This window comes from Triturus cristatus, chromosome 1_1 (assembly GCF_964204655.1).
Source record: "Triturus cristatus chromosome 1_1, aTriCri1.1, whole genome shotgun sequence".
In the NCBI taxonomy this organism is placed as follows: domain Eukaryota; kingdom Metazoa; phylum Chordata; class Amphibia; order Caudata; family Salamandridae; genus Triturus; species Triturus cristatus.
In genome coordinates this window covers 70,381,267-70,408,948 of record NC_140579.1, presented here as the reverse complement: position 1 = coordinate 70,408,948, position 27,682 = coordinate 70,381,267, and the positions used below count along the sequence as shown (strand labels likewise).

The window sequence follows — 27,682 nt, the reverse complement described above, 5'->3', positions numbered from 1 at the left end:
TGCATTGCTGCTTATTCCCTTGCACCACCCACTGATGGGAAGAGCTGCATAATATAAGCCCAATCTGAGCTGAGTGACATAAAGCCACACGCAGGGCTTCTGTCTGCAACGCCCGAGGATACATCTAGGTGCTGCATTGCTGCTTCCTCCCCGGCACCACCCACTGATGTGAAGGGCTGCATAATATAAGCCCAATCTGAGCGGAGTGACATAAAGCCACACGCAGGGCTTCTCTCTGCAACGCCCGAGGATACATATAGGTGCTGCATTGCTGCTTGCTCCCCTGCACCACCCACTGATGTGAAGGGCTGCCCAATATAAGCCCAATCTGAGCGGAGTGACATAAAGCCACACGCAGGGCTTCTGTCTGCAACGCCCGAGGATACATCTAGGTGCTGCATTGCTGCTTCCCTGCACCACCCACTGATGTGAAGGGTTGCATAATATAAGCCCAATCTGAGCAGAGTGACATAAAGCGACACACAGGGCTTCTCTCTGCAACGCCCGAGGATACATCTAGGTGCTGCATTGCTGCTTCCTCCCTTGCTCCACCCACTGATGTGAAGGGCTGCCCAATATAAGCCCAATCTGAGCTGTGACAAAGCCACACGCAGGGCTTCACGTTGCAATGCCCGAGGATACATCTAAGTGCTGCATTGCTGCTTATTCCCTTGCACCACCCACTGATGGAAAGAGCTGCATAATATAAGCCCAATCTGAGCTGAGTGACATAAAGCCACACGCAGGGCTTCTGTCTGCAACGCCCGAGGATACATCTAGGTGCTGCATTGCTGCTTCCTCCCCGGCACCACCCACTGATGTGAAGGGCTGCATAATATAAGCCCAATCTGAGCTGAGTGACAAAGCCACACGCAGGTCTTCTCTCTGCAACGCCTGAGGATACATCTAGGTGCTGCATTGCTGCTTCCTCCCCGGCACCACCCACTGATGTGAAGGGCTGCATAATATAAGCCCAATCTGAGCTGAGTGACATAAAGCCACGCGCAGGGCTTCTCTCTGCAACGCCTGAGGATACATCTAGGTGCTGCATTGCTGCTTCCTCCCCGGCACCACCCACTGATGTGAAGGGCTGCATAATATAAGCCCAATCTGAGCTGAGTGACATAAAGCCACACGCAGGGCTTCTCTCTGTAACGCCCGAGGATACATCTAGGTGCTGCATTGCTGCTTCCTCCCCAGCACCACCCACTGTTGTGAAGGGCTGCATAATATAAGCCCAATCTGAGCTGAGTGACACAAAGCCACACGCAGGGCTTCTCTCTGCAATGCCCGAGGATACATCTAGGTGCTGCATTGCTGTTTCCTCCCCTGCACCACCTACTGATATGAAGGGCTGCCCAATATAAGCCCAATCTGAGCTGAGTGACATAAAGACACACGCAGGGCTTCTTTCTGCAACGCCTGAGGATACATCTAGGTGCTGCATTGCTGCTTGATCCCTTGCACCACCCACTGATGTGAAGGGCTGCATAATATAAGCCCAATCTGAGCTGAGTGACATAAAGTCACACGCAGGGCTTCTCTGCAACGCCAGAGGACACATCTAGGTGCTGCATTGCTGCTTCCTCCCTTGCACCACCCACGGATGTGAAGGGCTGCCCAATATAAGCCCAATCTGAGCGGAGTGACACAGCCACACGCAGGGCTTCTCTCTGCAACGCCTGAGGATACATCTAGGTGCTGCATTGCTGCTTCCTCCCCTGCACCACCCACTGATGTGAAGGGCTGCATAATATAAGCCCAATCTGAGCTGAGTGACATAAAGCCACATGCTGGGCTTCTCTCTGCAACGCCTGAGGATACATCTAGGTGCTGCATTGCTGCTTATTCCCTTGCACCACCCACTGATGGGAAGAGCTGCATAATACAAGCCCAATCTGAGCTGAGTGACAAAGCCACACGCAGGGCTTCTCTCTGCAATGCCTGAGGATACATCTAGGTGCTGCATTGCTGCTTCCTCCCCTGCACCACCCACTGATGTGAAGGGCTGCCCAATATAAGCCCAATCTGAGCTGAGTGACATAAAGCCACACGCAGGGCTTCTCTCTGCAACGCCTGAGGATACATCTAGGTGCTGCATTGCTGCTTGCTCCCCTGCACCACCCACTGATGTGAAGGGCTGCCCAATATAAGCCCAATCTGAGCTGAATGACATAAAGCCACACGCAGGCCTTCTCTCTGCAATGCCTGAGGATACATCTAGGTGCTGCATTGCTGCTTCCTCCCCTGCACCACCCACTGATGTGAAGGGCTGCATAATATAAGCCCAATCTGAGTTGAGTGACAAAGCCACACGCAGGGCTTCTCTCTGCAACGCCCGAGGATACATCTAGGTGCTGCATTGCTGCTTCCCTACACCACCCACTGATGTGAAGGGCTGCATAATATAAGCCCAATCTGAGCAGAGTGACATAAAGCGACACACAGGGCTTCTCTCTGCAACGCCCGAGGATACATCTAGGTGCTGCATTGCTGCTTCCTCCCTTGCTCCACCCACTGATGTGAAGGGCTGCCCAATATAAGCCCAATCTGAGCTGTGACAAAGCCACACGCAGGGCTTCACGTTGCAATGCCCGAGGATACATCTAAGTGCTGCATTGCTGCTTATTCCCTTGCACCACCCACTGATGGGAAGAGCTGCATAATATAAGCCCAATCTGAGCTGAGTGACATAAAGCCACACGCAGGGCTTCTGTCTGCAACGCCCGAGGATACATCTAGGTGCTGCATTGCTGCTTCCTCCCCGGCACCACCCACTGATGTGAAGGGCTGCATAATATAAGCCCAATCTGAGCGGAGTGACATAAAGCCACACGCAGGGCTTCTCTCTGCAACGCCCGAGGATACATATAGGTGCTGCATTGCTGCTTGCTCCCCTGCACCACCCACTGATGTGAAGGGCTGCCCAATATAAGCCCAATCTGAGCGGAGTGACATAAAGCCACACGCAGGGCTTCTGTCTGCAACGCCCGAGGATACATCTAGGTGCTGCATTGCTGCTTCCCTGCACCACCCACTGATGTGAAGGGTTGCATAATATAAGCCCAATCTGAGCAGAGTGACATAAAGCGACACACAGGGCTTCTCTCTGCAACGCCCGAGGATACATCTAGGTGCTGCATTGCTGCTTCCTCCCTTGCTCCACCCACTGATGTGAAGGGCTGCCCAATATAAGCCCAATCTGAGCTGTGACAAAGCCACACGCAGGGCTTCACGTTGCAATGCCCGAGGATACATCTAAGTGCTGCATTGCTGCTTATTCCCTTGCACCACCCACTGATGGAAAGAGCTGCATAATATAAGCCCAATCTGAGCTGAGTGACATAAAGCCACACGCAGGGCTTCTGTCTGCAACGCCCGAGGATACATCTAGGTGCTGCATTGCTGCTTCCTCCCCGGCACCACCCACTGATGTGAAGGGCTGCATAATATAAGCCCAATCTGAGCTGAGTGACAAAGCCACACGCAGGTCTTCTCTCTGCAACGCCTGAGGATACATCTAGGTGCTGCATTGCTGCTTCCTCCCCGGCACCACCCACTGATGTGAAGGGCTGCATAATATAAGCCCAATCTGAGCTGAGTGACATAAAGCCACGCGCAGGGCTTCTCTCTGCAACGCCTGAGGATACATCTAGGTGCTGCATTGCTGCTTCCTCCCCGGCACCACCCACTGATGTGAAGGGCTGCATAATATAAGCCCAATCTGAGCTGAGTGACATAAAGCCACACGCAGGGCTTCTCTCTGTAACGCCCGAGGATACATCTAGGTGCTGCATTGCTGCTTCCTCCCCAGCACCACCCACTGTTGTGAAGGGCTGCATAATATAAGCCCAATCTGAGCTGAGTGACACAAAGCCACACGCAGGGCTTCTCTCTGCAATGCCCGAGGATACATCTAGGTGCTGCATTGCTGTTTCCTCCCCTGCACCACCTACTGATATGAAGGGCTGCCCAATATAAGCCCAATCTGAGCTGAGTGACATAAAGACACACGCAGGGCTTCTTTCTGCAACGCCTGAGGATACATCTAGGTGCTGCATTGCTGCTTGATCCCTTGCACCACCCACTGATGTGAAGGGCTGCATAATATAAGCCCAATCTGAGCTGAGTGACATAAAGTCACACGCAGGGCTTCTCTGCAACGCCAGAGGACACATCTAGGTGCTGCATTGCTGCTTCCTCCCTTGCACCACCCACGGATGTGAAGGGCTGCCCAATATAAGCCCAATCTGAGCGGAGTGACACAGCCACACGCAGGGCTTCTCTCTGCAACGCCTGAGGATACATCTAGGTGCTGCATTGCTGCTTCCTCCCCTGCACCACCCACTGATGTGAAGGGCTGCATAATATAAGCCCAATCTGAGCTGAGTGACATAAAGCCACATGCAGGGCTTCTCTCTGCAACGCCTGAGGATACATCTAGGTGCTGCATTGCTGCTTATTCCCTTGCACCACCCACTGATGGGAAGAGCTGCATAATATAAGCCCAATCTGAGCTGAGTGACAAAGCCACACGCAGGGCTTCTCTCTGCAATGCCTGAGGATACATCTAGGTGCTGCATTGCTGCTTCCTCCCCTGCACCACCCACTGATGTGAAGGGCTGCCCAATATAAGCCCAATCTGAGCTGAGTGACATAAAGCCACACGCAGGGCTTCTCTCTGCAACGCCTGAGGATACATCTAGGTGCTGCATTGCTGCTTGCTCCCCTGCACCACCCACTGATGTGAAGGGCTGCCCAATATAAGCCCAATCTGAGCTGAATGACAAAGCCACACGCAGGCCTTCTCTCTGCAATGCCTGAGGATACATCTAGGTGCTGCATTGCTGTTTCCCTGCACCACCCACTGATGTGAAGGGCTGCATAATATAAGCCCAATCTGAGTTGAGTGACATAAAGCCACACGCAGGGCTTCTCTCTGCAACGCCTGAGGATACATCTAGGTGCTGCATTGCTGCTTCCTCCCCTGCACCACCCACTGATGTGAAGGGCTGCATAATATAAGCCCAATCTGAGCTGAGTGACAAAGCCACACGCAGGGCTTCTCTCTGCAACGCCCGAGGATACATCTAGGTGCTGCATTGCTGCTTCCCTACACCACCCACTGATGTGAAGGGCTGCATAATATAAGCCCAATCTGAGCAGAGTGACATAAAGCGACACACAGGGCTTCTCTCTGCAACGCCCGAGGATACATCTAGGTGCTGCATTGCTGCTTCCTCCCTTGCTCCACCCACTGATGTGAAGGGCTGCCCAATATAAGCCCAATCTGAGCTGTGACAAAGCCACACGCAGGGCTTCACGTTGCAATGCCCGAGGATACATCTAAGTGCTGCATTGCTGCTTATTCCCTTGCACCACCCACTGATGGGAAGAGCTGCATAATATAAGCCCAATCTGAGCTGAGTGACATAAAGCCACACGCAGGGCTTCTGTCTGCAACGCCCGAGGATACATCTAGGTGCTGCATTGCTGCTTCCTCCCCGGCACCACCCACTGATGTGAAGGGCTGCATAATATAAGCCCAATCTGAGCGGAGTGACATAAAGCCACACGCAGGGCTTCTCTCTGCAACGCCCGAGGATACATATAGGTGCTGCATTGCTGCTTGCTCCCCTGCACCACCCACTGATGTGAAGGGCTGCCCAATATAAGCCCAATCTGAGCGGAGTGACATAAAGCCACACGCAGGGCTTCTGTCTGCAACGCCTGAGGATACATCTAGGTGCTGCATTGCTGCTTCCCTGCACCACCCACTGATGTGAAGGGCTGCATAATATAAGCCCAATCTGAGCAGAGTGACATAAAGCGACACACAGGGCTTCTCTCTGCAACGCCCGAGGATACATCTAGGTGCTGCATTGCTGCTTCCTCCCTTGCTCCACCCACTGATGTGAAGGGCTGCCCAATATAAGCCCAATCTGAGCTGTGACAAAGCCACATGCAGGGCTTCACGTTGCAATGCCCGAGGATACATCTAAGTGCTGCATTGCTGCGTATTCCCTTGCACCACCCACTGATGGGAAGAGCTGCATAATATAAGCCCAATCTGAGCTGAGTGACATAAAGCCACACGCAGGGCTTCTGTCTGCAACGCCCGAGGATACATCTAGGTGCTGCATTGCTGCTTCCTCCCCGGCACCACCCACTGATGTGAAGGGCTGCATAATATAAGCCCAATCTGAGCTGAGTGACAAAGCCACACGCAGGTCTTCTCTCTGCAACGCCTGAGGATACATCTAGGTGCTGCATTGCTGCTTCCTCCCCGGCACCACCCACTGATGTGAAGGGCTGCATAATATAAGCCCAATCTGAGCTGAGTGACATAAAGCCACGCGCAGGGCTTCTCTCTGCAACGCCTGAGGATACATCTAGGTGCTGCATTGCTGCTTCCTCCCCGGCACCACCCACTGATGTGAAGGGCTGCATAATATAAGCCCAATCTGAGCTGAGTGACATAAAGCCACACGCAGGGCTTCTCTCTGTAACGCCCGAGGATACATCTAGGTGCTGCATTGCTGCTTCCTCCCCAGCACCACCCACTGTTGTGAAGGGCTGCATAATATAAGCCCAATCTGAGCTGAGTGACACAAAGCCACACGCAGGGCTTCTCTCTGCAATGCCCGAGGATACATCTAGGTGCTGCATTGCTGTTTCCTCCCCTGCACCACCTACTGATGTGAAGGACTGCATAATATAAGCCCAATATGAGCTGAGTGACACAAAGCCACACGCAGGGCTTCTCTCTGCAATGCCCGAGGATACATCTAGGTGCTGCATTGCTGTTTCCTCCCCTGCACCACCTACTGATATGAAGGGCTGCCCAATATAAGCCCAATCTGAGCTGAGTGACATAAAGACACACGCAGGGCTTCTCTCTGCAACGCCTGAGGATACATCTAGGTGCTGCATTGCTGCTTGATCCCTTGCACCACCCACTGATGTGAAGGGCTGCATAATATAAGCCCAATCTGAGCTGAGTGACATAAAGTCACACGCAGGGCTTCTCTGCAACGCCAGAGGACACATCTAGGTGCTGCATTGCTGCTTCCTCCCTTGCACCACCCTTGGATGTGAAGGGCTGCCCAATATAAGCCCAATCTGAGCGGAGTGACACAGCCACACGCAGGGCTTCTCTCTGCAACGCCTGAGGATACATCTAGGTGCTGCATTGCTGCTTCCTCCCCTGCACCACCCACTGATGTGAAGGGCTGCATAATATAAGCCCAATCTGAGCTGAGTGACATAAAGCCACATGCAGGGCATCTCTGCAACACCTGAGGATACATCTAGGTGCTGCATTGCTGCTTATTCCCTTGCACCACCCACTGATGGGAAGAGCTGCATAATATAAGCCCAATCTGAGCTGAGTGACAAAGCCACACGCAGGGCTTCTCTCTGCAACGCCTGAGGATACATCTAGGTGCTGCATTGCTGCTTCCTCCCCTGCACCACCCACTGATGTGAAGGGCTGCCCAATATAAGCCCAATCTGAGCTGAGTGACATAAAGCCACACGCAGGGCTTCTCTCTGCAACGCCTGAGGATACATCTAGGTGCTGCATTGCTGCTTGCTCCCCTGCACCACCCACTGATGTGAAGGGCTGCCCAATATAAGCCCAATCTGAGCTGAATGACAAAGCCACACGCAGGCCTTCTCTCTGCAATGCCTGAGGATACATCTAGGTGCTGCATTGCTGTTTCCCTGCACCACCCACTGATGTGAAGGGCTGCATAATATAAGCCCAATCTGAGTTGAGTGACATAAAGCCACACGCAGGGCTTCTCTCTGCAACGCCTGAGGATACATCTAGGTGCTGCATTGCTGCTTCCTCCCCTGCACCACCCACTGATGTGAAGGGCTGCATAATATAAGCCCAATCTGAGCTGAGTGACAAAGCCACACGCAGGGCTTCTCTCTGCAACGCCCGAGGATACATCTAGGTGCTGCATTGCTGCTTCCCTACACCACCCACTGATGTGAAGGGCTGCATAATATAAGCCCAATCTGAGCAGAGTGACATAAAGCGACACACAGGGCTTCTCTCTGCAACGCCCGAGGATACATCTAGGTGCTGCATTGCTGCTTCCTCCCTTGCTCCACCCACTGATGTGAAGGGCTGCCCAATATAAGCCCAATCTGAGCTGTGACAAAGCCACACGCAGGGCTTCACGTTGCAATGCCCGAGGATACATCTAAGTGCTGCATTGCTGCTTATTCCCTTGCACCACCCACTGATGGGAAGAGCTGCATAATATAAGCCCAATCTGAGCTGAGTGACATAAAGCCACACGCAGGGCTTCTGTCTGCAACGCCCGAGGATACATCTAGGTGCTGCATTGCTGCTTCCTCCCCGGCACCACCCACTGATGTGAAGGGCTGCATAATATAAGCCCAATCTGAGCGGAGTGACATAAAGCCACACGCAGGGCTTCTCTCTGCAACGCCCGAGGATACATATAGGTGCTGCATTGCTGCTTGCTCCCCTGCACCACTCACTGATGTGAAGGGCTGCATAATATAAGCCCAATCTGAGCGGAGTGACATAAAGCCACACGCAGGGCTTCTCTAGGTGCTGCATTGCTGCTTGCTCCCCTGCACCACCCACTGATGTGAAGGGCTGCATAATATAAGCCCAATCTGAGCGGAGTGACATAAAGCTACACGCAGGGCTTCTCTCTGCAACGCCTGAGGATACATCTAGGTGCTGCATTGCTGCTTGCTCCCCTGCACCACCCACTGATGTGAAGGGCTGCCCAATATAAGCCCAATCTGAGCGGAGTGACATAAAGCCACACGCAGGGCTTCTCTCTGCAACGCCTGAGTATACATCTAGGTGCTGCATTGCTGTTTCCTCCCCTGCACGACCCACTGATGTGAAGGACTGCGTAATATAAACCCAATCTGAGCGGAGTGACAAAGCCACACGTAGGACTTCTCTCTGCAACGCCAGAGGATACATCTAGGTGCTGCATTGCTGCTTCCCTGCACCACCCACTGATGTGAAGGGCTGCATAATATAAGCCCAATCTGAGCGGAGTGACATAAAGCCACACGCAGGGCTTCTCTCTGCAACGCCTGAGGATACATCTAGGTGCTGCATTGCTGCTTCCTCCCCTGCACCACCTACTGATATGAAGGGCTGCCCAATATAAGCCCAATCTGAGCTGAGTGACATAAAGACACACGCAGGGCTTCTCTCTGCAACGCCTGAGGATACATCTAGGTGCTGCATTGCTGCTTGATCCCTTGCACCACCCACTGATGTGAAGGGCTGCATAATATAAGCCCAATCTGAGCTGAGTGACATAAAGTCACACGCAGGGCTTCTCTGCAACGCCAGAGGACACATCTAGGTGCTGCATTGCTGCTTCCTCCCTTGCACCACCCACGGATGTGAAGGGCTGCCCAATATAAGCCCAATCTGAGCGGAGTGACACAGCCACACGCAGGGCTTCTCTCTGCAACGCCTGAGGATACATCTAGGTGCTGCATTGCTGCTTCCTCCCCTGCACCACCCACTGATGTGAAGGGCTGCATAATATAAGCCCAATCTGAGCTGAGTGACATAAAGCCACATGCAGGGCTTCTCTCTGCAACGCCTGAGGATACATCTAGGTGCTGCATTGCTGCTTATTCCCTTGCACCACCCACTGATGGGAAGAGCTGCATAATATAAGCCCAATCTGAGCTGAGTGACAAAGCCACACGCAGGGCTTCTCTCTGCAACGCCTGAGGATACATCTAGGTGCTGCATTGCTGCTTCCTCCCCTGCACCACCCACTGATGTGAAGGGCTGCCCAATATAAGCCCAATCTGAGCTGAGTGACATAAAGCCACACGCAGGGCTTCTCTCTGCAACGCCTGAGGATACATCTAGGTGCTGCATTGCTGCTTGCTCCCCTGCACCACCCACTGATGTGAAGGGCTGCCCAATATAAGCCCAATCTGAGCTGAATGACATAAAGCCACACACAGGGCTTCTCTCTGCAATGCCTGAGGATACATCTAGGTGCTGCATTGCTGTTTCCCTGCACCACCCACTGATGTGAAGGGCTGCATAATATAAGCCCAATCTGAGTTGAGTGACATAAAGCCACACACAGGGCTTCTCTCTGCAACGCCTGAGGATACATCTAGGTGCTGCATTGCTGCTTCCTCCCCTGCACCACCCACTGATGTGAAGGGCTGCATAATATAAGCCCAATCTGAGCTGAGTGACAAAGCCACACGCAGGGCTTCTCTCTGCAACGCCCGAGGATACATCTAGGTGCTGCATTGCTGCTTCCCTACACCACCCACTGATGTGAAGGGCTGCATAATATAAGCCCAATCTGAGCAGAGTGACATAAAGCGACACACAGGGCTTCTCTCTGCAACGCCCGAGGATACATCTAGGTGCTGCATTGCTGCTTCCTCCCTTGCTCCACCCACTGATGTGAAGGGCTGCCCAATATAAGCCCAATCTGAGCTGTGACAAAGCCACACGCAGGGCTTCACGTTGCAATGCCCGAGGATACATCTAAGTGCTGCATTGCTGCTTATTCCCTTGCACCACCCACTGATGGGAAGAGCTGCATAATATAAGCCCAATCTGAGCTGAGTGACATAAAGCCACACGCAGGGCTTCTGTCTGCAACGCCCGAGGATACATCTAGGTGCTGCATTGCTGCTTCCTCCCCGGCACCACCCACTGATGTGAAGGGCTGCATAATATAAGCCCAATCTGAGCGGAGTGACATAAAGCCACACGCAGGGCTTCTCTCTGCAACGCCCGAGGATACATATAGGTGCTGCATTGCTGCTTGCTCCCCTGCACCACCCACTGATGTGAAGGGCTGCCCAATATAAGCCCAATCTGAGCGGAGTGACATAAAGCCACACGCAGGGCTTCTGTCTGCAATGCCCGAGGATACATCTAGGTGCTGCATTGCTGCTTCCCTGCACCACCCACTGATGTGAAGGGCTGCATAATATAAGCCCAATCTGAGCAGAGTGACATAAAGCGACACACAGGGCTTCTCTCTGCAATGCCCGAGGATACATCTAGGTGCTGCATTGCTGCTTCCTCCCTTGCTCCACCCACTGATGTGAAGGGCTGCCCAATATAAGCCCAATCTGAGCTGTGACAAAGCCACACGCAGGGCTTCACGTTGCAATGCCCGAGGATACATCTAAGTGCTGCATTGCTGCTTATTCCCTTGCACCACCCACTGATGGGAAGAGCTGCATAATATAAGCCCAATCTGAGCTGAGTGACATAAAGCCACACGCAGGGCTTCTGTCTGCAACGCCCGAGGATACATCTAGGTGCTGCATTGCTGCTTCCTCCCCGGCACCACCCACTGATGTGAAGGGCTGCATAATATAAGCCCAATCTGAGCGGAGTGACATAAAGCCACACGCAGGGCTTCTCTCTGCAACGCCCGAGGATACATATAGCCTGCCTGTATAGCAGTAAAATCAATCCGATAATGCCTATTAAGTGCAAAGAAAGGTACTGATGCATGAATAGGAAATGCCACAAATGTTCAAAACTTAATTAAAAAGCAAGCATTCCCGCATACTGTTACAAGCGGTCTGCGTTTTCCCTAGGAAGAGATCTTATCCTATGGTTTTAACAGTCCCTGAAGTCTGGACAGTGGATGAGGCTTAAACCGTGTGAATAACTTTAGTAGAAGGTAAGTATCATAAATGAGTGCAGCCAGGGGAAGAGAAGTATCTGTAAATAGTACGTGCTGTGTTGCCTTAATGTAATGAAAAAAAAATTAATACACTAAAGCCGATTTGGATGAGTACTTTAAGATATAATAAATACAATATAACTCACGCAAAACGTAAAAACCGATAATGGGGTTGCAAATTATGTGAGGAGGCGGAGCCCCGAAGTCCTATTCAAGAAACCCCTACTATGGTATTGGGGGAATTATGCATCCTTTGTACGACTAATATTAATTTTTTATTATAGATTCCTGTCAATTAACTATGTTTTGCCGTAAAATGACAGCAGAGAGAGTTAAGTCAGTCACTGAACTATCTGTGCTCAAAAGGCCACAAGTCAAATCACAGCACGCCCACTCTGCCGCTTTTCCTTACGATGCTGGTACTCCAAAGTCCAGAACAGTGGATAGATAAATAAACAGGTATTTTACAACTATTTAAAAATGCCTGCATGTTTTATAAAGTCATCTTTAATTACTGCATTCATTTTATCATCAGCATTTAAGGTCTTTCATAGGTTGGCATTTAAGTGGCCATGGGGCATGTGTATCAAGCCCTTTTCCAGTTCGCAAACGGGCTGATTGCGAACGGGAAAAGTATCATCCCAAAAGGCCCTCGCAAAATAGGGAATCGCAAAATTTGCGATTCTCTATTTTGCGAATGCATTTAAGGAATTGCAAATTGCGTTTCCTTAAATGCAAAGTAGGAAGCACCCAATTGTGAGATTTTGGCATAAGAAATCGCAAATTACCACCAACTTTAAGTTGGTGGTAAATTGATATTTCTTTGAAAAAAACACTTTTTTGCATTTTTCAAAGTGCCATGTGGCGCACATACATGCCCGTAAGGCATGTATGTGCGCCACATGTGCACACATGCACATTTCCGGGGTGCAACACGGTGTCCTTTTGGAATGCAATTCCCATTCATTCATTTGGGTCTCTTGGCCCATAGCAATGAATGGGAGGCCATTCCCTAATTGCGACTCGCAATTTGCGAGTTGCAATTAAGGAATGCGAAGGAATCGCAAAATATTTGCTAATTTTTGTTTACATCTCAATTTGCGATTCTGAAATAGTGATTCTCTAAAAATCGCTATTTGAGAAACGCAATACCATTCTTTGATACATATGTCCCCATGTAACAACTAAATATATTGGTGAGATGACAAATATGGACATTCAAAGTTTACTGGATATTTTTATAGTTAACACTAATGACAAGTTTGTGTTTTCTCACCCAACGATTCAATTATCTTCATCTGCAGATCCACCTCTTCCTCCTCCTCCTCCTCCATTGCCTCTGCCTCCTCCTCCTCCTCCTCCTCCTCCTCCTCTTCCTCTTCCTCCTCCTCCTCTTTGTTGTCCGTTAAGGTATCACCATCAGTTTGCGGAGGTTTCATATTTTTATACCTTGGAAACAGACCAATAGAGATGCTATGAAATTCCCATCTGCTCAGACGGTAAGGGTAGGACAGAATTTATGCATTGAGCCAGTAAAAATATAAAGAAATAATAAAATAAAAAAGAAGAGGTATGCAGTGAGTAGGGAGTATTTACTCAGAGAAAAATGAAGAATGGAACACCAAGCCACAAACAAAAAATGTATATAGTAGAAAACATTTTGAGCCAAAGGCCATAAAAGGACAAATACAGGACATAACAAATACTCTTCACAGCAGATACAAATGCACAGCATAAAAGCCACAAAATAAAGCAGCAATAAAATATGAGAAGGTTGAGCACACAAAGTGCAATGAATAGGCAGAGGCAGGAAACAGTCAAGGTGCATAGTGCTAATGCATGGAAATCTCAAAGGGAATTCATTGCTCGAATTAGACTTCCATAATGAACCCACATCACACCGCACCTCCGGCTCCTATAATAAGTGACAGAAAAAAAATAAAGGCTATCCTAACTAAATCAACCAAAATACACTTAAAATGTGCATAGAAAGTGGATTAAATGAGTACAACAATTAACAATTTAATTAAGTACATTATAAAATGTGATCGTGCGGTTCCCAAAAGGGGTTCTAGATCAGAGTTGGAGAAAGTCTAGAGCATATACATCAAGACGCAAGCAAGTATCTACTAATAATAAACACTAGAATCCCAGTGGAATCAGGGGTGATGATCCTCTGGGCAGTCCGGAATCTGTCTAGGCCCAGACTGAGACACAAAGGATAAATCCCTTTGTGTCTAGAGCCGGCATAGTAAGGACAGAAAAAGAGGAAATGGTCAATGTCCTCAGATTTATACTCGCATAGTTTGCACTCAGCCGAGGAAGGACAGACTAGAGGCCATTTATTGGGAAGGGCTTTTAGAGGTAGAATGCCCACATGTAATTTAATATAAAGAATTTTAGCAAGGGGAGAGGCAATCTCATCAAGGAAAGCCTCTAATTTCGGAAATGGTTTATGGGAATTGGGAAGAAATAGATCCCAGGTTAGTAGAGTAGTGCCACTGGGCCATTGTAAAATCCCAGCCAGTTTTAACTAAAAGTATGTTTGAATTTGAATTAATAGACTCAGGGGAGGTGTAAATTGAATGGGACCAAACTTCGCAAACTATTCATTAAATTAAGGTGCAAGAACTCCTTCATCTTATTCCGTTTCGAGATTCATGACTTCTAGAAGATCTCTTCTATATACATTCAATTTGCAATGGGACTAGAGCCTGAGCCAGAGTAGAAGCAGTTTAAGGGCAGCAAGATGTTCAATACTTTTATGGGTAGTATGCAGGATGTTCAGTACTTTTATGGGTAGTATGCAGGATGTTCAGTACTTTTATGGGTAGTATGCAGGATGTTCAATACTTTTATGGGTAGTATGCAGGATGTTCAGTACTTTTATGGGTAGTATGCAGGATGTTCAATACTTTTATGGGTAGTATGCAGGATGTTCAATACTTTTATGGGTAGTATGCAGGATGTTCAGTACTTTTATGGGTAGTATGCAGAATGTTCAGTACTTTTATGGGTAGTATGCAGAATGTTCAGTACTTTTATGGGTAGTATGCAGAATGTTCAATACTTTTATGGGTAGTATGCAGGATGTTCAATACTTTTATGGGTAGTATGCAGGATGTTCAATACTTTTATGGGTAGTATGCAGGATGTTCAGTACTTTTATGGGTAGTATGCAGGATGTTCAATACTTTTATGGGTAGTATGCAGGATGTTCAATACTTTTATGGGTAGTATGCAGGATGTTCAGTACTTTTATGGGTAGTATGCAGGATGTTCAGTACTTTTATGGGTAGTATGCAGGATGTTCAGTACTTTTATGGGTAGTATGCAGGATGTTCAATACTTTTATGGGTAGTATGCAGGATGTTCAGTACTTTTATGGGTAGTATGCAGGATGTTCAATACTTTTATGGGTAGTATGCAGGATGTTCAATACTTTTATGGGTAGTATGCAGGATGTTCAGTACTTTTATGGGTAGTATGCAGGATGTTCAATACTTTTATGGGTAGTATGCAGAATGTTCAGTACTTTTATGGGTAGTATGCAGAATGTTCAGTACTTTTATGGGTAGTATGCAGAATGTTCAATACTTTTATGGGTAGTATGCAGGATGTTCAATACTTTTATGGAGAGTATGCAGGATGTTCAATACTTTTATGGAGAGTATGCAGGATGTTCAATACTTTTATGGGTAGTATGCAGGATGTTCAATACTTTTATGGGTAGTATGCAGGATGTTCAATACTTTTGTGGGTAGTATGCAGGATGTTCAATACTTTTATGGGTAGTATGCAGGATGTTCAATACTTTTATGGAGAGTATCAATAATTATGAGTATGGACGGTGCAGACTGAGTAATTTGAGCAGTAATTTAACTTCATCTCCTTGACCTTTAATGAGTTAAGGTTGGCAGGTCCCCATGATTCAGCTCCATAGAGAGCCGCTGATTGAGCTTTGGTCCTATAAACGATCAAGGCAGGAGAAAGTGTCTCAAATTTGGAGGATTTATGCATTTTCAAGATGCCAGCAGAAGTATGAGGGATGATCAAACTACTTTGAGGATCTGGGGGGGGACCACGAGAGGAAGTTAGTGATTCCAACCCCAAGATAGATGAACGTTTGTACCGTCTGTAGTGCGGTAGTGCCTAAAGTGAATTTATACTTGAGATTCTTATGGGATCTGAAAACTATTAATTTAGTCTTCTGCAAGTTAATTTCAAGCCCCCCAGAGAGGTAGAAATCCTCGAATTTAGATAGGAGATTTTGTAAGCTAGACGTGGTCCTAGAAATGAGAACAGTATCGTCTGGGAAGAGGAGGGCAGAGATCTGGAGTTCGCTCAACATCGGGTTGTCAATTTTCCAGGTGTTAAGATGGTCAACAACCCCGTAAATGAAGAGAGAAAATAAGGAAGGCACTAGCACGCACCCCTGTCAAATGCCACTACGTATAAGGATGGGCTATAAAGATGTATGTATGTATAATTATGGTATATCTATAGCACGATCAAAGCCAATAGGCAGAGGAGAGATGTACTTGGTCAGAGACCAGAATATAGTAAATACTGGGTGCATATATGGAAACGGCTTTCTGCATTTTTTTTTTTACACTTCTTAATCTGCAGTCTGATGGTGTCCTGCTGTGGTTGTGCCGAGAACCACCATATATAATGACCTCCTCTGCAAGATAAGTGGGGTGTTGGTCATGATGGTGGGATAAATAAGGATAATATGACCTCTGATAACAAAGTAATGGAGAAGAAGTTCAACTATGCCAATGGAATAAACAGAGGGATCTCCCAAAGGGAAGTGTTTGTCTGGGAACCTATACTAAGAGAATGGAAATTAGTGCATGAAATTAAAGGAAAAAGAAAACTATGAAAAAATAAAGGAACATTATAAAATGAAAAGTAAACAAATTAAGAGGATATAAATGGAAAAAAGAAAATGAATAAAAAGATGGCAAAGACCATAAAAAAACTATACAGGAGGGCAAAATTATAAAAAAACAAAGAAAATATAAAGAAAAAATATGATCCTACATCTCCCTGTAGAATCGCATGTTTCTATGCTCCTCACACCCAACTAGAGCTATTGAAAAATGAGGTCACACAAGGGGCAAAAACATGAAGAAGACTGCAGTGGGATAAGGTGGTGGTGGTGTATGACCTAAAATTGCCTTAAATTAAATTCAGGCAAGACGGAGGGAATTACACCAATTTTTGGACCCCTAATCTGTGGCCAATAACACTAGGTATCCTTCCCACACCGTCAAGGAAGGTAAAAAACGTAGGCATCATGATATATGACAAGCTCAATTTTGGAGATCAGATCAATTTAATGTCATCTGCCACATTCCATGTACTTAGGATGATCAAAAGAATTCTCCCCTTTTTACCGGCTGACAGCCAGCGAACAGTGGTCACAGCGCTCGTCCTGTCCTGGCTCGATTATTGTAATGGCCTCTATCTGAACCTACAGGAACGCTTAATGAACAAACTCCAAATGCTGCAAAACTCAGCAGCAAGGCTGCTGTCAGGCACACCCAAATTTGCATCCATCTCCAAGGAAATTAGTAAACTCCACTGGTTGCCAGTCAGGACATGGGTGTGCTTTAAAGCCTGGTGTATAGTGTTCAAGGCTCTTCAAGGCATAGGCTCTGAGTTTCTGAAACAGAACATTCAATGGCACTGGCCTAAAAGGAACCTGCGCTCCATGGAAGCCAAGCTGGTTACTGTACCACTTCTAAGAAAAGCCTCCTGGGGCGGAAGAAGCTTTGTCGTGTGGGCCACAAAAGCTTGGAATGACCTTCCGTTCCGTTCCACCTAAGAAATAGCACAGACCTCCTGACTTTTAGGAAGAGTCTTAAGACCTGTTTTTTTAACCTGTAATAGCAGTTCACAGTTTCTTTACTTAGCGATAATTACCAGCGCCAGGACACCTCCGGGTAATCGCTGCGCTCTATAAGTTCCCATAACATAACATAAAAGTAATTTTAATGACTTTAATTTTTTTATATGGTCCGCCGTTAAAGAAGGAAATCGTACCTGCTCAAAACGGTCTTCGCATCCTGGGGAGTGAAACACAAACAGATTAACACGTGACAATAGAGTTTATGTTCACAGTAAAATTCACATTTTAAAAAAGTTTTTCACAAGTTGACTAATTACAAATAACTACATACAAATATGAACAAATATGTTAATAATGAACATACATTTCTATTACTGACCTTCGCAGACCAAGCATCAAGCACAGATTTACTTTAACCCATGAATGCATTCAGTTAAATCGAGCTCTAACAAAAGTTATAAATGGTCCTTTCCTGAAGAAAGGACTAGACCACATACATAAAGATAAGATGATTGTAGGGGGCAGAGTCATTTCTAAATGATGCGTAATCAGTTTCTCAGCTTCTGCAGGACCTTTGGACTAAATATGGAGCAGAACATCTGTGAGGTCCTGGTACCAGCAGAAAGGATCACTCAAGGCAGGTTGTAGGTAGGAGCTGTAGTGTTTTCCTTAGTAAGAAGATCCCATCCAGGTCCCTCCACTAGATCCACCAACAGTCCCTCAGCTCATTCGAATCATCTTGAGGAAATCAATGCCACTGGTGGAGGGCACTATAGAGGAGGAAAACCAGCAATGGGAAAACTGGACTGGCCAGTCGCTGGAGTCTTGTGCTCCTCTAAAAAAAGAGGTCTAACCAAAACACCCGGCCTAGGAACACCCCACGGTACAATAATCTCCTGCTTACACTAAAGAAGCAATGCAAGAGACTAGAAAGGTACTGGAGAAAGGAGTATGGTCCAGTACTAAAAGATAAATATAAAACTGTCATCCGATCCTACCACAAAGAGCTAGAAACAGTGCAAGTAGATTTCCTTAAGGAAAAAAATCACCCAGTCTATGAACTCCCCTAAGGAACTCTTTAGAATAGTTAAAACCCTGACATCACCCCGGGATGCTAATGGATCCATAAAGCCCACCAAAGATCGATGCAATGAAATAGTCTCCTTCTTTCACAAGAAAGTGTTAGATATCTACAGTCTCTTCCAGAAGCCCCCTCAGCCAATGCAGGAGGAGGTATACATAGCCTGTGAACCGGCATCAGCCCCAAGTCTCTCACAATTCCCTCCACTAGAGGATGAGGCTATCCTCAAACTAATCAAGTCTACGAAATCAGGCTCCCCGCTCGACTCCGCACCCCTGCACGCCCTGCTCAAGGTGACGGAGACAATACTCCCTGTACAAAGGAGTATCCTCAATAAATCTCTCGAGTCTGGCTAGGTCCCACAATCTTGGAAGCATGCTGTGATAAGACCTATCCTCAAAAAGCCCCATCTGGATCCTGAAACTTTCAGCAATTTGTGACATATCTCGCTTCTTCCCCTTCTTAGCAAAATGTTGGAAAAGCATGTAAACCATATTTTAGTTAACTTCCTTGAAGAGAATAAATTACTCCATCCAACACAGATGGGTTTCCGTGCCCTCCATAGCACGGAGACAGCTCTTCTGGCAGGCACTGAGGAATTAAAAGCCTTATTAGATAACAGAGGAGCTGCAGCCATCGTCCTTCTGGATCTCAGTGCGGCCTTTGATACCGTCAATCATGCCATACTGAAAGATCGATTGAGGGAGATCGGTATCAGGGACAAAGCTTTGGATTGGCTCGGCTCTTACCTGGACGACCGATCCTTCCAAGTTATGGAATAGGACTGTCTCTCAGACCCCTGGCCCATAAAATTCAGATTGCCACAGGGCTCTTCCCTTAGCCCCACGCGACAACCAGCCTCTATAACGCAGGAGTTCATCATTTCATGTGTCATATGCCGACGACACGCAGCTGATCGGCTCTATGCCAAGCACTCCCAACCAAGACAATCTTCAATTGGTTCCATGTTTGACCAAATTATACCACTGGATGTCAAACAATTAACCTAAATTAAACGGAGAAAAGACCGAAGTCATGATTCTGGGGAATATGCCCATTCCCAGGCCTCTGAATAACTGGCCTTCATGCTTGGGAAATCCACCTACTCCCAGACCAGTCGTAAAAAACCTAGGGATCTGGTTGGATAGTTCCCTTGCAATGAATCAAAAGGCTATTAAACTGGCTGGCACTTGTTTCGGGCTTCTAAGAATGCTCAGAAAGATACTGGATCTTATCCCAGAGCAGCTAAGGAAGACAGTCCTACAGGCCCTCGTAGTCTCTCGACTGGACTATGGGAATTCTCTTTACCTAGGATCTCCTAAGTATGTGATTAAAAGGCTGCAGATGGTGCAGAACGCAGCCCCGAGGCTCCTGCTTAATCTTCCTAGTCACACCCCGGTACGAGAGTCCCTTACACAGCTCCAGTGGCTACCAATCAATGCTAGGGTAAAGTTTAAATCCCTATGCATTGCCCACAAGGTCTTGAATATTAAATGCCCGGACAAACTCAAAACCCTGATAACCGCGCAAGAGCCCACTAGACTACTGAGGTCGTCCCACCTGCACCTTCTACGTTCAACCAGAATTAAAAAATCTAGGTGGGGGGGTTGTTCTGCTTGGGTTTTCGGATCAGATAGAACCCGCTCATCAGAGCCTCTCTAACCCAGCCAGAATGTTACCCCCTCCCTAGGGCCTATTCACAATAAGTAACCACATGTATATACCACCTAAGGACAGGGAATTCCTACTATATATACCAAGACCTCTTATAATCGGCGGCCTCGCGATCCCATACGGATCCAGACCTCTCTGCCCATACGACAGTATCACAAGTGACGGCCTCGCGATCCCATACGAATCCAGACCTCTCTACCCAGACGGCAGTCTCAGACACAAATGGCGGCCTCGCGATCCCATACGAATCCAGACCTCTCTACCCAGACGGCAGTCTCAGACACAAGTGGCGGCCTCGCGATCCCATACGAATCCAGACCTCTCTACCCAGACGGCAGTCTCAGACACAAGTGGCGGCCTCGCGATCCCATACGAATCCAGACCTCTCTACCCAGACGGCAGTCTCAGATACAAGTGGCGGCCTCGCGATCCCATACGAATCCAGACCTCTCTAGCCAGACGGCAGTCTCAGACACAAGTGGCGGCCTCACGATCCCATACGGATCCAGACCTCTCTGCCCATACGACAGTATCACAAGTGGCGACAGTTTATCCTATGATTACCATAACATACAAAAAGGGAATCAGTCTCACTATTCATCAGATCACACAAGGACTGCCAGTTCGAGCACAGCCTGTTCTCCGGTTCAAGGGGCTCCTCTCTCCCTTATTCAGTTACCACTTACCTGATCAGGGTTAACATCTGTTCATATAGCCGCTGCTGACTAGAGGAATAGGCTACCCTCTCATACAAGAACACGCAGCACATGTTGGTTCACTACAAACTGGATACTTTATTACTCATTACATACGCAATCACATAACATTACAATATAACACATAACCTGCAAAGAAAAGTGAAAGGTTAAGTTGTACGCTCTAATAAGAAAGGGTCGACATCACCTTAGTAGTGTGTAGCCTGCACTCCGTGGTCATCTAGGTTCCCTTCTCGTCTGTGCCTCGGCTCGCCTGGAAGTCACCCTTCTCCGAGTCACTGGGACCTCTTCCTTATCGGCTACTCTCTCCTCTCTGGCTATTCTGCTAGGAGAGTATCTGTCTCTCGGTTTTTCTCCGCCTTCAAGATGGCGTCTGTCTCCCCTGGAATAAGTAGAAGCTTTACTGCTAACGGCTAGATGCCGCCTACGGACTAAAACAAGTGCCGTGAAACTGCCTCAGACTTTCACTAATATAGAGGTGCGTTTCCTCATGGAAAATTCCGGCCCGTAACCTGCCGCCCACCAAATTCTTGTACCTCCCCGTACCAAGGACACGTTCCCAGCCGGCCGGCCTGATGTAGTGTCTTCGGCATGAAGAAAAATACAATCCTTCGATAAGGGCCGGCCTGAACCGGTTCTCTCCAAGCGAATAACACCTCATAACTAAAACATTACATTTGACCTAGAAGCATCCCAAGCTGCCGGAGCAGAAAGAAAGATGGAGTCTCTCCCGTTTGAGGCCTACCAGGCCTGAATTCAGCACGGCTCCATGAAATACCCTCACTACAGGACAGGTTATCCCTAATACTAACGAATCTATCCCCTAGGCTATGTGTGCAAGCCCTGATCTAGGGGGAAGAGCACAGGATCATGTCGAAGTGCCTAGTAAATAGGCTCCATTCACTACTCTAACCCTTAGACTTGGATGGTAAGAGACGGAAGTCACATTCAATCACCCTTCAACACAAGAAGGCCGGGAAAATCGAGCAGTACATTTCACCCTTGACTTCAGTCTATTATACATCCATTAAACAGAACTAACATCTGTGGAAGAATAATATGAAACAAAATTAACTGATCTGTGTCTAGTACCAGGTGTGCAGAATTGAAGTAGTGAAGGAATACACTGAATAAAGCAACAGATAGAAATCAAAATGGCGATAGTAACCAGAATACCTCCTAATATCTGACGTAACATATGCAAATCAGGTAACCAATTAAAGAGCCAGTCAAACCAGCCCTGGTCAATGTGCTTTCTAACTTCTTCTGTCAAGTCATGTAGTTTATCAATGTGAGCTTGAATGGATTTTGTATGATCAGACAAGTTAAAACAACAAAGACCCTCAAAATCAGAACAATCGTGTCCATGTTTAAGCAAAAGATAATCAATGGCCGCTCGATTTTGCAAGATAGCTCTACGTTCACCCTGGGCGTCTAATAGCATGTCAGACAGGACTGTAGAAATATGATTAATGGATTTTACCATCCAGCAGGCCATTTTCCCAATAGATTTGGCATTATAAACTGCCAAAGCAGGAACACCAATAATTGAAATAGCCAGGCTAAGGTATTCAGACTTGGAATATAAATGCAAAGATGAGTCACAATCCTCCTGTAACCTCACTGTATCTCGAATCACACGAGAGTTGGCATTCGGATGTGATGAAAACATTAATAAACTCAGTCTAGTAATGGCACAAGGGCCTCCAGAAATATTTGCGGGGATATATGGCCAGGAAGTATTACCACATGAGAAAAGCCATCCGGCAGGTAGTAACATCGTGCGATAATGACTGGGGGTAACTACCAAACTCTTGCAAGTCATGTTATTCTGAACAGAAGCACATGTTTTCGGTGTCCTTTGAAAGCACAAAGTTCGTTCATGAGCGGTGAATGAAGTGGCACCTTTCAATCTTAAACGCATACATTCAGAAATCGCACTAGGATCACAAGTAAGGAAAAAACACAAATCACCCTGTGTGATATTATAGGTAACTATTCGGGACTGGATGGGGGGTATCGGGTCTGACAGTACAGTACACAAGGGGCAATACTCATGGGTAGCAAAATCGCCCAGAAGAACATTGGGGCGAGCATTCGATATATTGAAAATATGAGTCAAAGTCTCCAATGAAGCAGGGACAGCAACTAAACAAGTTGCTAGAATGTCAGTCACCGATCTCATCGGTGTCAAGCAGAAATGAGGGGCTTTAGTAACTCGTTTTGCTAACGTAGTCCAAAAGTTCGACGATGAATCCCACGCAGCGAAGGAACGCGACACTCGGGTTCTCAACTCATCCCGGGTTGATGGGATCCCTCCTCTCTCGTCGTACCAGCCCAAAAGGAGTCCAACGCCGACACATCCTGCAGCAACAGTCCAAAGAATGATCTGAAAGAGAATCAAATACAGGCATTATTCATTCTCGTAAGTAACATTTGTCAGCCGGGACTGCTTCCCAGCTATCTTTCCCTGGTCTCATAACTAAAATGGTGTTGTCTTGACCGGTTGCAATGACCTCTGCTTGTTCAGGGGGATTCTTAGGCGACTGCACCCAAACTCTGGCCCCAGGATTATCTGTGGAGCCAAAACCTTTCTGGCCTCGTACAGTTAGCAACGTTGGGGCAGTGCCTTTTGTGATCTCACCACTGAAAACAGGCATTATTAGCAATTGAGCCACTCGGTCAGTTTGATGTATCAGTAAGTCAACCTCACTGCTATTCAGCAGGAGCACCTTAATCTCTCCCTGATAGTCACTGTCAATGATTCCTCCAAGCACCTGAACGCCTTTTACAGCCAGCCCCGATCTAGGGGCGATTAATCCGAAATTTCCAGTTGGTATATGAACACCAACACCAGTTTCAATGATGACTCGATCCTTACTTTTTATAACGGTGTCATCCATGGCATGCAAGTCTAAACCTGCCGACCCTGGGGTCGCTCTACATGGAGCCAAAGCTCCGGGAGTAATTTCCCAGTACATCACAGTCTCTCTGATTTCATTGGGCTTAGCATCAACATTCGGAGGAAACAAACGCATAAGTGGGGATTCAGCATTTGGAAAAGGACGGTTATTCAAAATCAATAACGCTTGGGGCAAAAAGTCTCGCCAATTCTTATACTTGTCATCTGTTAACTTTCGTAACTGATCTTTCAGCAGGCCATTCAACCTCTCCACAAGACCCGAGGCCTGTGGATAATATGGTATATGAAACACCCATTCAATATAGTTTTCCACACAGAATTCCTGTACCAATCTTCCACGAAAATGGGATGCATTATCAGATTGAATTTGGAATGGCACACCATAATACATCATAATCAATTCCAATGTTTTAATAGTATTCAATTGGGTAGCTTGCTTACAGGGAAAGGCCACCAACAGGCCACTGTATGTATCAACAATAGTGCAAACATATTGACAATTCCTACTCATAGGAAGTGGACCGATGTAATCAATCTGCCAAATTTGAGCGGGCAATTTCCCGCGATGTAAATGACCTTTAACAATTTGGGGCACTTTGCGCTGCCTGATATGCTGACAAATGGGACAATGTAAAATAACATTTTTGATTAAATCTAGGGGAATATAAATTCCTCGATCAGCAGCCCACCTGCTAGTGGCTTTCTCTCCAAAGTGTCCTGCTTTCTGGTGGGCCCATTTCGCCAATCCCGCAATATCAGAATCTTGCCTGTCCACCACTGCCTCGGCAATTTTAGATTTCTCATCTGCAATGTTATGAAAAAATTTGTCAAGAGAGTCTATAGGGGTATGAGCATCCACATGGAAGATTGTAACAGTACTCTGTGGGAGCATTTCCCAAATCTCCTGCCATAATTCTTTTCCCCACAGTTCTTTTGAATGCAATTTCCAACTATGGGAATGCCAAGTCGGTAACCAAACTGCCAGTCCATTGGCAGTAGACCAGGAATCGGTGAAAATATGGCATGTGCCAGGTAACTCTTGTTTCAGAACTTGATAAACAGCATAGAGTTCAGCAAATTGACTGCTCTTACCCTCACCAGTTGTGCTCAGCAATTTTTGTGTGATCGGATTATAGGACACCGCCTTCCAATGCCGCTTCGTCCCTATGAACCTTGCTGAACCATCCGTAAACCAGACATGGTTTCTGTCCTCGGCGGACAAATCATCAAAAGGTCTACCCCACTTAACAGGAGACTCCTGTACTAAAGGTACGGAACATTCACTCTCAGTCTCAGTCGATGGCGCCCGTGCCACCTGCTCATGCAAAGATGCAACTCCTTTTTGTCCCACACGTGCCCAGTCTTGTATATACCATTTCCATTTAATCACACTCGCCTCTTGAGCGTGTCCAATTCGGTGAGTTTTCGGCGAACTCATAACCCACTGCATGATAGGAATTTCAGGTCGCAAAACTATATCATGTCCCAAAGTCAACTGCTCGGTATCCACCAGAGCCCAATAACATGCAAGTAACTGTTTCTCAAAAGGTGTATAACGCTCACCAGCATCAGGTAACTTTTTGGTCCAGAAACCTAACGGTACTCTACTCTTGCCTTGTTTCTGCCACAAACTCCAATTCGCATAAAGGCCTTGTACAGACACATTCAAATCCACATCACCATCACATACAGGCCATAAATCCAGAGCATGCTGAATTGCTTCTTTTGCCAGACTGAACGCATCTTGCTGTGGTTTCTCCCATTCAAATGCATTCTTTTTACGAGTGACACGGTACAAAGGGGCCAATATTTGACTCAAATGAGGAATATGCTGGCGCCAAAAACCAAACAAACCAATGAAGCTTTGGGCTTCTTTCCTATTCCTCGGAACTGCAAAATCAAGAATTTTCTGTTTAACCTGAGGGATCACTTCTCGGTGCCCCTCATGCCAATTAATACCCAAAAATTTCACAGCCTGGGACGGACCTTGTAATTTATCCGGGTTGATTTCCCAACCTTTCTCACGCAGGCACTCAATGACTCTGTCCAATTGGGTCTGAACTTCCTCTTGTGTTTCGCCTTGGATCAAAATATCATCAATATAGTGACATATCTGAATTTGCGGCTGAACCGGTACCTCAGCCAAATGCTCTGCCACGAGCCGGTGACATATCGTAGGACTATGCACATAGCCCTGGGGAAGACTTCTAAACGTCATCTGACGCCCGTTCCACGTAAAAGTGAATTGTTCCTGACACTCAGGGGCAATCGGAATCGAAAAGAAAGCATTAGCAATATCAATGGACGCATACCATGTACCTGGATGTTTTTGGATTCTTTCAATTAGGGTAATAACATCCGGTACTGCAACAGTCAAAGAGGGTGTGTGTTTATTCAATTCTCGATAATCAACAGTCATGCGCCAAGAATTATCACTCTTGCGTACAGGCCAAACAGGATTATTCCAGGCAGAAGTAACTGGGGTTATAACTCCTGCATCCACCAACTCCTGAATAGTGGTACTAATCTCTTCATGACCACCTGGAATACGATACTGCTTCTGACAAACCACTTTTGTCGCCTGGGGAACTTTTATGGGGGGCATTCTTAGAAGACCAACCCGTACAGGTCTGGACGATATATAATGTTTAGTTCCAAATTGGTAACATCCATCATCTAAGTGCAAAGTCATTCCTTTCAAAATATCAATTCCAATTATGAATTCTAAGAGTGGCACCACTAATACAGAGTATTCTTTTCTAGGAATTCTACCTATTCTCATTTCAAGTAAAGTTTGAACTGCGGGAGTTTCCTTTCCACCTAATCCGGTAATTGTAAAAGGCTGACCTTTAAACTTCTTTGATTTTCCATGAATAAGAGTGGCCTCCGCTCCTGTATCTACCAATGCTCGGGCCCTTTGGATATTACGATGTCTCCAATAAATATCAATATCTACATAGGGTCTATTATCTCTGTGGGCCCATCTGTGTACTGGAGCTTGACCTATTTCCTAGTCATGTTTACTGCATTCTGTGTACCAGGATAAATCAGGATAAAGACTCTCACGTTTCTTAGGTATCGATACCTCCTGTTCATATCCATTTCCATTACGAAATGGATTCCTGTCCTCTGCATTGTACTGCGGGTTTTGATCGGCCAATCTGTGTCGATCCTCTCTCCTTCTCAACTCAGGGGATTGATCCCTATCATCTCTACGTCTGCTGTTAACATAATCATCTCTCCCCCTCTCTCTTTCCCCCTCTCTCTCTCTCTCTCACGACGGGGGGACAGATCACGTACATAACGTCGATCATCACGACGATCAGAGCGCCCACGGCGGTCGTCATCACCGCTCCCGTCAGAACAACCAAGATCACACTCAGTCGTCCGAACACGCCGGGCACCCTCCTTTCGATCCAAGCCACGTTTGCGAAACATTTCCCACAAACGAGTAGTAGTCTCACCGTCAATGTCCTCCTTCCGCACACCATCGGCCATAAGACCGGAAAAGATATCACGTCTAGTAAGTTTATTATCACCAGGAGTACGAGTGTCAGGCCGGGACTGACGTTCAGGTTTAAACCACTCACCCAACTCACCGAGTTGGCGTACCGATTCCAGCACCATAGATAACGTGGTACCAGTCTGATTAATCAATAAAGTCATCATGACCTGCTTATAAGCAACAGGGGAAGAACGAATAATACGATTCCGCACAGAAGATGT

General features: G+C 47.1%; 1 protein-coding gene across 1 annotated transcript in view; it reads right to left on the bottom strand.

The window, feature by feature from the left end:
- The window catches only part of LOC146869449 (E3 ubiquitin-protein ligase TRIM39-like), a 170,419-nt gene that overhangs the window by 71,483 nt on the left and 71,254 nt on the right, over positions 1-27,682 (bottom strand). The window contains exons 4-5 of the mRNA XM_085599850.1: positions 17,757-17,779; positions 12,982-13,154 (exon numbers count right to left, since the gene is read on the bottom strand). Of these exons, the coding sequence (XP_085455976.1) occupies positions 12,982-13,154; positions 17,757-17,779 (196 nt within the window). The remainder of the gene's footprint in view (positions 1-12,981; positions 13,155-17,756; positions 17,780-27,682) is intronic.